The following is a 15,261-nucleotide window of genomic DNA, read 5'->3' as shown; positions in this document are numbered from 1 at the left end:
GCCCATCCCATAGACAGTAATAAGACATTTGTAGAGCTGTGCTGGTGACCTAAGCCGCATACGCAGTGGCTCATTTTTAGGTAAAGTATACATGTGGGGAAAATATTCCTTTGTTAAGTCTTTTGTAATACTCCCCCTAGCATTTCTTTTTTCTTTCATCTGCTTGTTAATATCTGGAACCTCATTTAAATAGGATAGAATCTTTTCTGAAATGGCAATGAATCTTAACAGGCAAATACCTGGAGAGGTAAAGATGACTGAAATCTACAACAAGGTGTAGACCTCTGCATCAGGGCTGAGGGTGCCTCGGTAAGATTGTGCTGGCATGATGCGGGGAGAGATGTAGGATGACGGCTTCTTAGGGGAGGTTTAGGGGCAGGATGAAGAAGAAGGGTCTGGAAGACAAACATCTGCCTGCCCCAATCACTGTCTAATAATCAGTCTTTCCCCGCAACGCTCTAGACTCAGGGACTGCCCGAGGACAAGTGGCTGCACCCTGGAAGCATTTAAGATGATTGGCACAAGACCTCTGGTTACCACGGGGGGAGAGAAGGTGGTGTATTTATCCTGCTCTGAAGGTGTATTCTATTTGTTCTGGCAGAAGTGTAATATCTCAGTCACGGGCTCAAGTTCTCTGCTCGCCCCTGCCAACAACTGGGTGCCCCCGAAAATCCCAGCGGTGCTCTGCGGAGCAAGTCCCGGACCTTGCTGAATCTTCAATCCTATTTCCTGTGAGCCCTTCCCACGTCCTGATCGAACAATTCTATGATCAAAAACACCCCAAACACGGTCATGTCTAAACTCACAAAAGATCAAATAACTGAAACGAGATCGCGGAGCGCGCCGCTTCACCCAAGCGCCCAGGCACTAAAATCTTCTATCGGGCAGAGCCACCTAGTGGTACAATGGAATATGGTTTTCAAAATTCTCATCTAATTTGTCTCATAGAACAATCCAACCCAGGTGGGTTAAAAAAAAAAAGTTTATTTCACTCCTTGTTTACAGTTACCCCCTTTGATACTGTCACCTCCATGTGTTTTCTTTACTAAACATCTATTCTTTCAAGATAAACAAACCTACAGTGTCTTATAATCAGAAAGTTTTATGACTGAGAAACCAACTCCACAGTGTCTTTTTAGAACAAAAACAAGTCAATACTAATTTATTTCTGAAGATAAAGAGCCACTAGGATATTTACTTGGTGGCTTTCTGTTCTTCCATCACTCACACTCCCTTTTCTCCACACTATGCACATACACCCCATGTAAACTGTCACACAAAATTTACATAAAATGACAGAGAAGGGGAGGGAAAGGGCTCCACCGTGGTCTCCAGGTCCCTCCCCCCACATATAATCGGTGGTGGACATCAGAAGTACCTTGGGTTGTGGTTTGATTCCTTTTCTTCCTTTAAAGTAGGTAAACCTTCATAGTCGGCTAGGGCAGAATAAAAGCAAATTCATTGTTAGTCACTGAAATTCTATTTTCTATCCGCAAAACTCATACAATTGAGCATCGCGTTTCCCTGGTCTGGGCGGCTGTGCAAAAGTGGCCTCACCAGGGAGTTCCAGGGGTTAGAAGATTAAGGACGGCACAGCTCTTGAAATGGAAAAAGCACTAACAGTACAGATTCAAGACTTCAGCGTGCCTCTGGCCCTGGCGGAAAGGGCACGATTCATCACGGCTTGGTTATTCAGTCCCTGAAGGACCCCACTGTTGCTCCAAAAGCTGGAGCCGCGTGTTTCAGGATAGAAACGGGAATAAAATGGCTTCACCTGGGGTCCCAATGTGTCTGCAGAATGACTTCAGTCAGACTGCATGATCGAAACGAAGCAGGAAAAGTGCGGAGCGGCTAAGCTTCTTAGAGTCATCAGAATTCTCTCCTTTTACACAACCGTTATTTATTTATTTTTTTAAAGATTTTATTTTCCCTTTTTCTCCCAAAGCCCCCCGGCACATAGTTGTGTATTTTTAGTTGTGGGTCCTTCTAGTTGCACGCCACTTTTATTTTTAAGGGGGAAAAATCCATTGGATCTATCGCCCATGTGTGAGAAGAACCCTCGGCTTTAGTTGTCCCATAGAAACACCTTTTTCCAGTTTTCTGGGTTTGGGGAATATAATAAGATCATGACTTTGTATTACAATTATCTCATCAAAATATTAAGACAGGTTGTCTTTGGGTGGTGAAAATTTTTCTTCTTTCTACTTTTTTTTGCATTTTCCAAATTCTATTGTGTACGTATATTATTTTTATAAACTGAAAACAACAAAATGAAACTAGTTTAAGGATTATCTCAGTGACCCATCCCTATCTTCAAGCACCTTACAGAGCCATTCTTCTCTCAATATTAGACTACGAGAAACTGTTAAAAATGGTACAAGTTACTTGGGTGAATCTTTTGGAAAGTTCATCTTGATAAGCCTCTGGGACAATAATTCTAATAACAAATCTCTGGATTTGAGAACTCCATTGTAGATTGTTGAATCTGACAGACCCCGTGGTAGTTTTTTAAAAAATAAATGTTAAAAATATGAATGATATGGGGCCAGCCCAGTGGTGTAGCAGTTAAGTTTGTGAGCTCCCTTCCTAGGCACGAACCTGCAGACCATTTATCAAGCCATGCTGTGGCAGGTATCCCACATATAAAGTAGAGGAAGATTGGGACAGATGTTAGCTCAGGGCTAATCTTCCTTAAAAAAAAAAAAAAGAATAAAAAAACCAAATGATATGATAACATAAATAGTGGATTTTATTAATTTAATCAGGGCATTAAAAGTAATTTATTGATTTTTAAAGGAATTAAAAAAAAGTAAAAACAGCTGTCATCATTTTAAGTCCAAATATTGATTTAATAAAAAGTAAGGAACATATACTACAATTACTGCCAGAGATCAATCGGAAATTAAGTTATATGGGGATATTATATTACTATCCATATTAGTATGCCCAATAGAACTTTCTACAGTGATGGAAATGTTCTGGATTTGTGTTGTATAATATAGTAGCCACTGAGCACTCAAAATCTGGCTAGATTGACTGAGGAGCTAAATTTTAAATTATATTTAGCTTTAAAAAAATGTAATTTAAATGGTCACATATGGCTAGTGTCTTGTATTGGACAGCGCCGACCTATGTAAACTGTATTTGATGAAGTTTTATGTCCCTATACAGATTAAAATCATAGGCCTCTAAATCCTATGATATGAAAGGTAATGCCAGATACTAACTTGCTGCAGATCATTTGGTCTCAGAGATTTCCTTGCTTGAAGAAAGACCATTTTCTTCTTGAAAAAGACCATTTGAAAAACTTGTACAAAAATAAAAACAAGTGGCAACAACTGATGCAATAATTAAACTGAATATTTAAGGGTTGTCAGACGAAAATTCTGCATGTCACAGCTCTAACGTGGCTTGGGCTCATGCTGTCACACCCCAGGGTTTACCGGGTATTTACAAAACTGTTGCCACCTGCTCTTACCCGAAAGGACAGAAAAAACAACCTTAGGTTACCACGTACCATTTCTATTCATGCTGTTCATCCATTTATCAAGCTCTTCCATTTCTATTTCCATAACAGAGGGCGTGTCTTCCTCAAAAATAGGGCTAGAGAGAGCAAAAAGCTTGTTGAAAAAAAAGTGTGTCGTGCTGAGTTTCATTTGGGGAGATCCTAGAATGTGGACTCTGAAGAACATGAACTTGAGTCAGTGTCTGACACTCCAGGGCAGCTTTGGGGTTTGCTATTCAAGAGTACCAAACTCTAACAGGAGGAAAGACTAGAACTAGAACAAACCTTCTGTACCACTGATACCAAAACGGAGGGCGCACAGCCCGGTGCCTGGGCTGAAACGGAACCAGGAGCCTCTGCTCCCTTGTGCCCAAGGCACAAAGTCGACCCTGCGCTCCTCGAGGGGGTTGCCACATTTAGCATTTTCGCCTTGCTTAATCTCACTTCCCTTTCTTTGGGGTTTTTGATCAGTGCCCTGGGTCCACAGGCCACTAGCAAGAGGCTCCTTTCATCATCTCGCCCTTTAATTCCCAGGCTTTTCTGTCTGGGAGAAATGGAGCCATTGCTTTCAGAAATCCGGTCCCTTCACTTGCCGGGGCTCAGAGCGCCCAGTTAGGGGAAAGCAGCCCCTGGGTATTGTAGATGGGGTTGGGGGAGGGGGACCACCAGCTCCGAGTGGCGGCGTGGGCGTCACACAGTGTAGAGGAAGCCAGCAAAGTGTCTAAATGAGTAAGGCTGCAGGACGGTGGGGGTGTGGGGGACATCGCCCCAGAACGCTCTTCTGGGCGGAATCTTTACTCCAACCACCCCCACCCCCCACCGCCCTCCACCCTCGCCTGTGCGCTTTCCATCCTTCCTTCCCCTCCCCTTCCATTCCTATTCTACCAGGGCGCTTCTCCCTTAACACCAGCGAAAGCCGCTTCTCTGGTGATAAAATTTTTAATCAGAATAAGAGAACCAATGTCCTTGAAATACACCCAGGGGCAGAATATTTAACTACTATGCATTTGGAATAGGTAGCCGTTAGAACAAAATTCTTTTCTGAACAGAGGACCCTGTCCTCAGATGCTCCCAGCCCCCATTTCCGGCCCCCCCCCCCCCCCCCATTGAGGTCTGGGGAGTCCCATCCGGGAAGCCTTCTCCTGGGGCGGAGGGGATGTTAGCGCAAGAGCTCTTGACAAGGCAGCCGGCTCTCTGGTCTGCTCCCCTCCCCCCCATCCCTGCCCACACTGAGCTGGACTGGAAGCAGCGGGAAACTTACACTTTCACGTTTTCACATGGAAGTTCATCTGAAAGAGAATAAATATGAAGGTCATGCTAGGTTTGTTTGTCTGTAACAATGCATTATTTCATCAACAGCTGAAATCTCCTTTATCAAGAGAAGTGACTAAGTAAGTCGATTTTTTAAAGGAGCAATAATTAACCCCTGTCAAATGAGTACAGATTGCCATCTTGAAAAGAGGTCCCGATCCACGTAAAATCTGTTTTCTTTTAGATGTGATGGTGCTCGGAGAGCGCTCCCTTCAGATCAGATGTTCATCTCTATTTTATCCACAGGAGGAGGAGAACAGAGGGGAGGGGAAGAAAGGAAGGGTCCTACAGGAGGGCTTGCTCCTTAGCCCCCTGCCCCAAAATGTCCCAGGTCAAACCATTGCTGTTTCATCTCCTTGTGACACGCTGTGCCGTCGTCCCTTTGTCTCCGAGGAGGATGTGGGGTACTCCATCAAGGGCTCCCCTTGGAACTCTCCCCTCCCCCTGCTCTTTGCGTGAGTGAATCCCTCACATCCTCCTGTTCTCAGCTCCTCCTCTTTCCTGGGGAAGGCCTCCCCACCTCCCGTCTCTGAAGTAGGGCCCGTCTTTCCTATTGTTCTCCAGCTCAGCACCTTGCTTACTGCTACATAGCATTTGCTACAATTTGACACTGATGAATTCATCTAAGTCTTGTCTGTCTCTCACACTAGACATAGCTCCAAAAGCTCAGGGATCATGTCTGTCTTGTTCGTTGTGGCAACCCCTCGCCTCCCATCCAGCTAGCACAGTTCCTGGTGAACACCTGGTCAGTATTTATGGAATTAACAAATAGGTCTTAATCTGGATTGTCCAGCACTGGGGGTAAATTCACGCCCAATGTTTTGGACTCAGCATTATTATAATAGTGAAACTTCCAACAAGACTGATTTTCATTCCTGTTGGTTGAGGCGACAGTCAGTTAACAGTTTGCAAAATGGCTCTAAGACAGATCAGATTCCAAATGAATATGTGGCGAGAACAGAGCCCAGTGCCCCAGCTCAAGCTCTGTTTTGTTTGGTAGGGGGACCAACACACCCAGAGAAATGAGGCAATGATGTCAAGTGAGTGGATAGCATAGGCCCACTGCACCTTTTATGATGTGAAAAACATTGAGAAGCAAATCACTTTGTCCCCCGAATAGTCAGAGGTTCCTGATCCTTGGCAATCAGAGGCCTCCTTTTGCCCGGCCTGCAGAAATGCAGGTCCCCAGCGAGGGAACACAACAAACAGCAGGCACCTGGAACTGAGCTCTTGGCAGCGAGGAGCCACTGTAATTTCCTGTGGGTTGGCAAGCTTTAATGCCATTGCTAAGCCAGGAAAGCTGGGCACAGATGTAACTTTCATGCCATCACTGCTGACCTTGGAGGGGCTGTTCTCCTGCCCCCCAGGAGGAGTCTGAAGCTTCCTACTGATGCCTGACTCCTCAGACACTTACACTGGGTGAAGGGGAGTATGTTCATCTTATATTTTATATATGTATACATTTTTTATCTCAAATTTACAGGCTATTTCCTTAAGAGATTTTACTATAAATAAAGCCCCTGTATAACTGAAGCTCCCCTCCAGGTGACCCATAAAGATCCCCCTGTTTTGTCACTCCCTCTCCTCTTCCCTGCTTAATAACCCCCCATTAATTTCTCAGAGAGCAAGTGGCCCCACATCCCCACTGTTGAGGGCACGGATTTATCTTTATAATCTGAGCGCCCGCAGGCTTCACGGTGGGCAAAAGCTAGCCCTGCATGCAGATGATGGAAAAGTTTAAAAACTCATTACAAAAGTGCTCCAGATGCACCAAACGCAAGGCTCCTGTAATCAGTATTCAAACATAGCAAAAAGCCTTCTGTGGCCTCGACAGCCATTACCCCTGCCCTGGCCACCATGGCAACAGGAAAACATCTGGGAGAGCGCACCAGAGCAGAGTATTAAACCAGGAGGGAGACCAATTACTCGTCCTCAGCAATCAGGCCCTGCTCGCTCTGCTCCACCTGGCTTATATCTCTTTATTAATAGCCACCTACTCCCTTGCACCGGGAGGCGAATGCAGCTCTTGCATGGCTCCCCCACCCCCACCTTGATTCCATTTTCCCGCCTACAGTCCTTCCATTTCCTATCCTCCTACCCACCCTGTCCTTCTCCTTCGCTTCCTACATTACACCCCTTTAGCCTGACAATGCCGGCTCCCAGCTACTCTCCTCTGTGCACTGGTGGAGGGATTGCTGGAGCCCAGCAGGACACTGGTTTGCTTATCTGGTTTCCGTGCTGAACAGTGAGCAAGAGAGCCTCCTTCTGGAGATTCACTGAGCAGAGCCAGGTGTCATGAAGCCACAGCCTGTTTAAAGTGATGGTTGACTGCCAGCTGCTTTCCCTGCAGCTCTTTCAGAGACACAGCACATCCAGACACTTAATAAATGTTGAATAACAACTGCAAATTTAACGCCTGGAGGTCCAGGAAGAATGACAGTAGAACGCTGAATTACTACATAGCCCTTTCCTTTTCCTGGACATCAAAGGGATAAATCCAGAGAAAAAGGTAATTTCCAATTGGATGAAACATTCTTTCTAAAAATGTTGGCCAAGTCCTCCCCAATTGTCCACTTTAATGACGTCTTTCCAGGTGTAGAAGAATATTCAGGTGGGGAAAGAAACAATGTGTCTATTCCTAACTTTCTGAGAGTCTATCTTCTACCCATGCTCTCCCGCAAAATGCTCCTTTGGGAACTTTCCAAGCAATTTGCTGGGCTGACCCAGTAGGAGTTTTGTTTTTCCTGGGGAAAAAATGTATTTAAATCAAATTTTTTAAATTTAAATATTCTCCTTTTATTGACTTGCGTTATCATGTTAAATATGAATGGGTGGACAGTGGCTGTTAACCTTTAGCATTCAGTTTGTCTGAAGAGAGATTCATCTCTTTAGCAGTTAATGATCTGTATCAGTATTAAAGGAATGGCTAACAAGAGAAAATATTGAAATAAAGGTCTTTTTCAAAATCTTTTGTAATAAGCAATTGTTTTGAAACTCTTAAGTTTTTTGTGTTATAGTAAAATATATTTAAACTACAAATAATGTGCCAATTTGTGTTAAAGATAATGTGCAAATTTGTTTTTATCTCTGAGAATAGGTGTTCTTTAAAAAAAGTTCTAACATTCTTTCACGAACTCATTCATTCAACAAACATTTATTGAGTGGCTAATATATGTGTTGGGCCAGCCACTATGTTAGGTAAAAGGGACAGTGATAATAAGCTAACACAATATACCAGGTACTGTTTTTTCTAAGTGCGTTACATGGATGAATCCATTTAATTCTCACAATAACTCTCTAAGGTAGATATTGAATTTGCCCATTTTACAGAGGAGGAAACTGAACCAGAAAGTCAAAGAGCTAGGAAGTGCGAAAGCCCACTGGGCAATGTGGTTCTAGAGTCTGCACTCTCAGCCTCAGTGCCACGCTGTTAAACCAGATAAATAAGACAAGTTCTTGCTTCTCTTGGACCTTAAATAGAACACAGCCTAGTAAGAAAGAAAGACCAAAAAAGGGCAAGTTCCTATCTTAAGCCAATGTAAATACTGTGCACAACAAGGGCGACCACAGTCTGTGAGAGCACAGAAGAGGTGGTGATTAATTTTGCCTGCGGAGTGATTACTCAAGGTTTCATAAAAACTTTAGAACTGGGCATTGAAGAATGCGGTGGCAGTTTGCCAGGCAGACGAGGAGGAAATTTCAGACAGAAGAAATAGCATCGATCAGGCATGGAGGCATCGTGAATGTACCATGCTGGGGGAAGAGCAAACGCTTCATGTATGGCTACAGTGTAGGATGCACAGGCCACGTCTGGGGATGAGGCCAGCCCTCACTCGTGAAGGGCTTTTGAACTTTGAGATTCTCACAGTAAAGTTCAATGGAAAGCCCCTTTCTGGATTTAGAGCCGAAGAGCACGACCACTGACTGGACACCTCCATCCTCCCTCCAACGCCATAACTCCATGAGGTAAGACTAGCTGTGGGCTATGGTTTGAGCAGGAAATGCTTACTTTCTCTACTTTAAAAAAAATGGAACCCAATCAGCCCTGTTTGCTTTTTCTTTTTCTTCAGCTTACAAAGGAGCTCCCACACGACACTGTTATTAGGTCACCCTGAGATTTCAAGCCATGGAGAAACATGTATTTTCTATTTCCTTGTAATCTATTAAGTCAGCCCTTGTCATGAAAGGAAATCCACTCCAGCGCTTCTTCCCCAGCTCGCATATGCCGTGCCTGCTGGCGTAATGGAAAAGGACACTTTACAGCTGCTGCTGAGAGCTGAAGGGTGCTCCCCGTGCAAGGACAGTGAGCGAGGCCCTAGGCCAAGGTCATGATCTCAAAGCCAGAGGTGCCCTGTTAGCGGGTGTGAGGGACAGAGTGAGTTTTGTCTGCACATATGAATATGTATCTTATTAGAGAAATCCTTATCCCTGGAGTGATTTTTGGAATGACCAAAGGCTTCAACTTAAAAATCTAATTAGAGTCATTTTTACCAGCAGAAGCCAGAAGGACCTAAGTCCTCTTTGGACCCAGAACAACGCTGATTGGAACTGAACACTCTCAAAGTGCATCTCTGACCTAGGGAATTTTCTATCAGATTGGTTTCAGATTGATGGTAGTAATCTTTAGGCAATTAGGAGTTGGATTACAAAAGTTAGCATAGCTTTCATGGGAATAGGAACAATGCTTCACTCAGGCCTTTTCAAGACCAAATTGGGATGTGACGTGGGGGAGAAAACAATATCTGTGACAAAAATATACACGTAAGGACCCTCTTCCTCTGGAGATGGCCTCCAGGTCTTCAGCCTTCCTGTTCCTCACCCCAGTCCCACCCACTGCTTCACCAGCTTACCTTCCTGCCCCCCCCCCCCCCCCCCCCCCCCCCCCCCCCCCCCCCCCGCTGCCCTGACAGCAAGGAAATGTTACATTGACCTATTGGCCAAGATTATGCAGGGCCCTCACCTGGATTACGCAAAGGGATGGCCGCTGTGTATTTTAAATTTCAATTTAGGCTGAAAACATTCTCTTTTTTAAAAAGAAAGCGATTTGGCCTTTTTAAACTCTAGAAAATTTCCTTGAAATACGTCATTCATCGTTTACTATTTTGTATAGCTTAACTTTAAAACCTCCCGGTTCCTTCTCCTGCCCCATGCCCCACGCCAGGCAGGTGTTAGGAAAATACTCACATGTCTGTAAAGCGCTCTGAGATCCTTGGCTAGAAGGCTCTGTGTAGAAGCAAAAAGTATTTTGCTTTATTGATCGTTCGTTAACACATGGAACAATTGTCTCGAAACGGGGACACACAAAATATTTACCTTGTTTAGTTCTTTTTCTTTTATAGCATGTTACGAGGAATATCACAGATAAAAATAGGACGGCCAATAATATCAACGGAATCAACACCATTAATATAAACTCTAACTGATTTACACCCTCATCAGTGTGGGTAGAACTCGTATTTGTAATTAACGTTTCTGTGGTCACTGCAGCAAATGTACTTAGAATAGTAGCCTCTTCATCTGTTCTTTCCAATTCCAGGGGCATATCTGCGGACTGTGCTGATCCTTCGACATCTGTGGGGAAACACAAAATTGAGATGGCCAGGGAGACAAAGCTAGGATGTTATGTTTTCAATGATTTTTAAATTTATCCTGCGTACATCCAGGGATAAACTTGATCCACTGTGTTTGGTCTTCCAGTTCCATGTGACACAAAGTATTGATTTAACATAAATGGAGCTCAAGCTGGGAGTATATTGAACGTGGGATCAGAGGCCGGAGATAAACCTCCCACAAATGCAAGCACTTTGGCCTCGATCAGCTGTTTCAGTGATGCTTAAGCAAAGGGCATTGAGAAGCTTTGTCGTGTCAAGTGTTATATTCCAGGACTCCTCCTATAGGGTGTCATGATATTTTAATAATATTTCTGAGTAAATAGAAATTCACATTTACTGAAAGTTAAGTACTTGCCATATAATACTTTTAGATATAAAGCAATGCATTGTTTCCTAATTTTTTTTTTTAAGCTATGCTTTTTTGGTGAGGAAGATTGGCCCTGAGCTAACATCTGTTGTTAATCTTCCTCTCTTTTTTCCCTCCACAAAGCCCCAGTACATAGTTGAATACTCTAGTTGTAGGTCATTCTAGTTCCTCTATGTGGGATGCCACCTCAGCATGGCTTGATGAGCTGTGTGTAGGTCCACGCCCAGGATTCAAACCTGCGAACCCCGACCCCCCGAAGCAGAGCACGAAAACTTAACCACTTGGCCATGGGGCCGGCCCCCTTTTTGTGTGTGTGTGTCCTAATTTTTGATAAAAGTTTACCTATGGATGGGGAAGACTTCTTTAAAATTGGGGTGACTGCTTAGGTTTCAGCGTCAGGTCTCGCGTTCTGCAGAGAACTGAGTCTGCCTCTGCGACGATATGACGGAAATCCTCCTGGATTCTACATAAGAGTATTCACGTGTATCTCATTTTTAAAGTGAAATTCTCCAGGGGGAAGTTTCCTGAGACGCTAGGGAAACTGCACCGATATTAAAATTTATTTAATCCAAATGCATCTTCAGGACTTTCCCTATTAGTAAACCGCAGGCAAGTTTATTCTGTTCGAATGTCAGATTGTGTTGGAAAATCATCCTGCGGCTCATGGCAGGACAGGAAAGGACTAGTAGCTTGATGATTATTTGAAAATTCTTTCCTCGTCTGGCTATGCAGTGGTCACGGTGAAAGGCTGAGGGCTCTGTCCTATCACGGTATAACCTGCCTACCATACAGGTGGGGCCCATCGAGGAAAAGAGCATAGAGATTAGGCTACGGGAAACTTATCTAGTGAGTGAATTTATGTGAAAGTTCTTTCTAAGGAGAAAGGTCCGATGCAAACAGAGAAGTTGACGCTTTAAACCGTGCCCTGTTACTATAGGTTAGGTCACCGCTCCAAAGAGTGACCCAACTGGCCACTGAGAGCCAATTCAGTAACTTATCTATCTGCATGACTCTAGCACAATGGATTCCTCTGATTTGATTTATAAAAATCTTCATTTGAGCACCGTCTAATTATTTGGGTTATATAAGACAAACATTTCACTTTCCCCCAAGACCAAGAATCCACTTGACAACCATGTCAGTAAATGCCACCCAAAACCATCAGAATCAATTACAAATGGCAGTGTGTAACTAACTGGTGTCCCTCACACGTATGTACCAAGAGCAGGATTAAAAAAATATCTGCCTTCCTGGTTAAGCGACTTTGTCTTATATTTACGTCTTTGAAATAAGGCAAGTCAATAATGTATTCACTCATATGTTGAAAGCTTCAATGTGCGATGTGTCACCCTGGATCAGGAAAAGATATTTGTCCATGAGGACAATCTCAGTAAAGTCATCCTGCTTTCAGAACTATTGGGACCACACAGCATTGTTCACTGGTAACCCAGCCAGTGAAGACTGGACGGTTGTGGGGCGAGGGCATGGGGTGGGGGACGGGGATGGCACACATGTGTGGTTGGAGGTAGTGACCCTATTCCTTGAGGTCAGCGCTTATGGATCTTCCTCAAATACCCAGACCACCCTTATATTTCTTTTTCTTTTCTTTTTTTTGAGGAAGATTAGCCCTGAGCTAACTGTTGCCAATCCTCCTCTTTTTTTGAGGAAGGCTGGCCCTGAGCTAACATCCATGCCCATCTTCCTCTACTTTATTTGTGGGATGCCTGCCACAGCATGGCTTGCCAAGCAGTGCCATGTCCAAACCCGGGATCCGAACCGGCAAACCCTGGGCTGCCGAAGCGTAATGTGCAAACTTAACCGCTGCGCCACCGGGCCGGGCCCCGGCCTTGTATTTCTTGTGCTTACTTCTGCTACTGCAGTAGCTGCTGGTACTATTTCAGGCTAACCTTTACAGAGAATTCACTAAGACTCAGGTTCTGCGTTCTGCCTTTTACCCGGATTATCTCATTTTGTCCTCATCATTTCTTCAGACAGAAACCGGGGCAAAGAGGTTACACAACTTGCCCACGGTCACGAGCTATCGGGGAGGAGTGAGGATTTGAACCTAGGAGGGCCGATGGCAGAACCTGAGCTTTGAACCTCATCTGGTATTTTCCTTCCAGTCAGGCAGGAGTATAATAATAACAAATCTCAAAGTGGTGAACAAGAGAGGGGACCTCACGTTCTCGCCCCTCAGCCTGTAAGGAGGTGGCTTCCCGGCACAAAGGGGAAGGGAGGGGAACGGTGCTCAGAAACCTGGCTTTGCAGGGGCTCCTGCTAAGCTGACAGCCCAGATGCGGTGTGGGCAAAGCTGCCCAGAACGACAGCATCTTGTCAGCACTTCTCCGAGCAAGGCAAACCCAGCTCCCAGTAGAACACTTAGGGCCTGAGTCACCACTTGACCCGTGGCCCCAGAAGAAGAGAAGATAGGAAAGGAAATAAGCTAGCAAGAATAATGAGGGCATTTCGACAATCGAGAGTGAAAGAGAAATGGAAAGAAGCGCACCAGATGGGCTCAAGTTGTGTACATTTATTTTTCAGCATGAGAGACAATGCTGGTCACAGGTGGCCCTTAGTGGCATTTCGGAGGAAAAGGGGCTGGAAGTTCTCTCCACAGTATCCCTCTCACATACTCCCTAATATATGTTTTCCAGGTTAAGCATCATTTACTCTCTCCGATTCTCCAGTGACTATTTAAATAATTGAGAACCAAGTGTTCTCTCTCTGTGTGTTTTATTTTTCTTTACCCTGCAAGCCTTCACCTCCATGCACTCTTATGACAACCTTCCTCACAGCCCTGCCTGCCCCGACCAACTCCATAATAGCCTCAAAATGATCAGTAACCGTTACTGGCATTTATCAAATGCTTAGCGTGTGCCAGGTGCTAGGATAAACACACACCATCTAATCCAACCTTCACAACAACTCTACTGTTTGCGACTTAGAGATGAAGAAACTGAGTCTCAAATGTCTCACCCTGGGGTATAACTCTGTCATTTTTGTTGTATGTTCTACTGATACGTAGGGTTTAGAAGACGCATTCCCTTGAGCATAGGTGCCAAATGACAGCGAGGGGTCTAGTCATAGCTCTGTCAACTTACTAGTTGTGGGAATTTGGACATTATTTACCCCTTAATGGTTTAATGTTTTAATCTGTACAACTAAAATGTGGTCCCCAAGCTGCCGTGTATTTCCACGCCTCTGTGTTGATTCTAAAGCATTTATCTTTTTAAATATAATTTTTGAATAAGGACCATACACATGGGACTAAGCTCAGGAAGGAAACTTCACCGCCACCCTTTTCCCCAGTGACTTGGTTTCCTTCCCCAGAGGTAACCACAGTTTCTGCTGCTTTCCAGAGAAATCTATGCATATACAAATATAAGTATCATTTCCTGTTTTCTTCTATTAACACAAATGGTAGCAAAATTTATATACTGTTTGGCCCTTTGCTTTTTTCACTTAAAATTTGATCTTGAAGATTATTCCATGTCTGCGTACAGAGAACTCTCTTTTCCTCCCATTATTTGGACGTATTATAACCTATTCCTACTGAAGGAGATTTAAGTCACTTCTTTTGTACTTCCCAATGATGTTGCAACAAACACCCCTCGGCATCCTTCAGTGTGCACATGGGCACATGTATGCTGCAGCGCATCTCAAGAGTGGGGAGAGCAGGGGAGAGGGCGTTGGGTGCAGAGGAAGGGGATTAGCACCAAGCCGCTCCTGGTGGTCTGCCCGCACAACCTTTCCAAGACAACTCCAGCCCAGTCCTCACACAGTGAGCATCAGCAGAAACTAAATCAGGGAAGGACTGGGCATGTAAGGGGTCTGTGATGGTACAGGGGGACGCTGAAAACATTGGGGATCAGCCCCACGAGTTTGTGCCAGGAGCATCGAATGTCATCAAAGGGGAGCAGGAAAACCAGGGTGGGCCATAGAATCAAATCGGTAACCAGGAGGGGCTCACCAAGGGGACATAGGTGAGAGTTAGGAAGAAAGCCAGAGGCAGACAAAAAACCAAGGTGGAAACCAGAGAGGAGCCAGAGGTCACGAACAGGGATGGGAGAGGAAACGCAGACAGCGGCTAGGGGACTTTCCGCCCAGCATTACTGCAGTTCCTCCGTGGCCTCTGGGCTAACAGCAATTCTTAACCCGATGGCGCAGCCTCAGACACCCCTGTGGGTCCAGCCTTCTCTAAGAAACACTTGCTAAGGGCCATAATAGTCAACAGTCATTGCCTGCAGGCGCCGGGCTCTGCTTCTTGGATAAAGTGACATTATACAAACTTAAGGGTCCAGCACCACTGGAGAGGCGCCCAGAAGTCTCAGGAAGTGAATCTGGAGCGTGTACCCTGCAGAAGGTGCAGGGCCATTTCTTGTGTTGCCTGTGGACTTCGTGGGCATCTCCTTGACATTGTGGAAGGAAGGGTTTGGATTCAGAAGAGCAGAGCTTGAGCCTGGGAG

At 44.8% G+C, this 15,261-nt stretch overlaps 1 protein-coding gene across 2 annotated transcripts in view; it reads right to left on the bottom strand.

Annotated features, from left to right (window-relative positions):
• The window catches only part of TMEM154 (transmembrane protein 154), a 41,689-nt gene that overhangs the window by 11,330 nt on the left and 15,098 nt on the right, over positions 1-15,261 (bottom strand). For both annotated transcript variants that reach the window (XM_005607816.4, XM_070261483.1), the window contains 5 exons: positions 10,130-10,387; positions 10,001-10,039; positions 4,767-4,794; positions 3,518-3,603; positions 1,379-1,436 (listed from right to left, as the gene is read on the bottom strand). In XM_005607816.4, coding sequence (XP_005607873.1) covers positions 1,379-1,436; positions 3,518-3,603; positions 4,767-4,794; positions 10,001-10,039; positions 10,130-10,387 — 469 coding nt within the window. The remainder of the gene's footprint in view (positions 1-1,378; positions 1,437-3,517; positions 3,604-4,766; positions 4,795-10,000; positions 10,040-10,129; positions 10,388-15,261) is intronic.

This window comes from Equus caballus, chromosome 2 (genome assembly GCF_041296265.1).
Source record: "Equus caballus isolate H_3958 breed thoroughbred chromosome 2, TB-T2T, whole genome shotgun sequence".
Taxonomy (NCBI): domain Eukaryota; kingdom Metazoa; phylum Chordata; class Mammalia; order Perissodactyla; family Equidae; genus Equus; species Equus caballus.
This window is presented reverse-complemented; position numbering and strand designations above follow the sequence as displayed.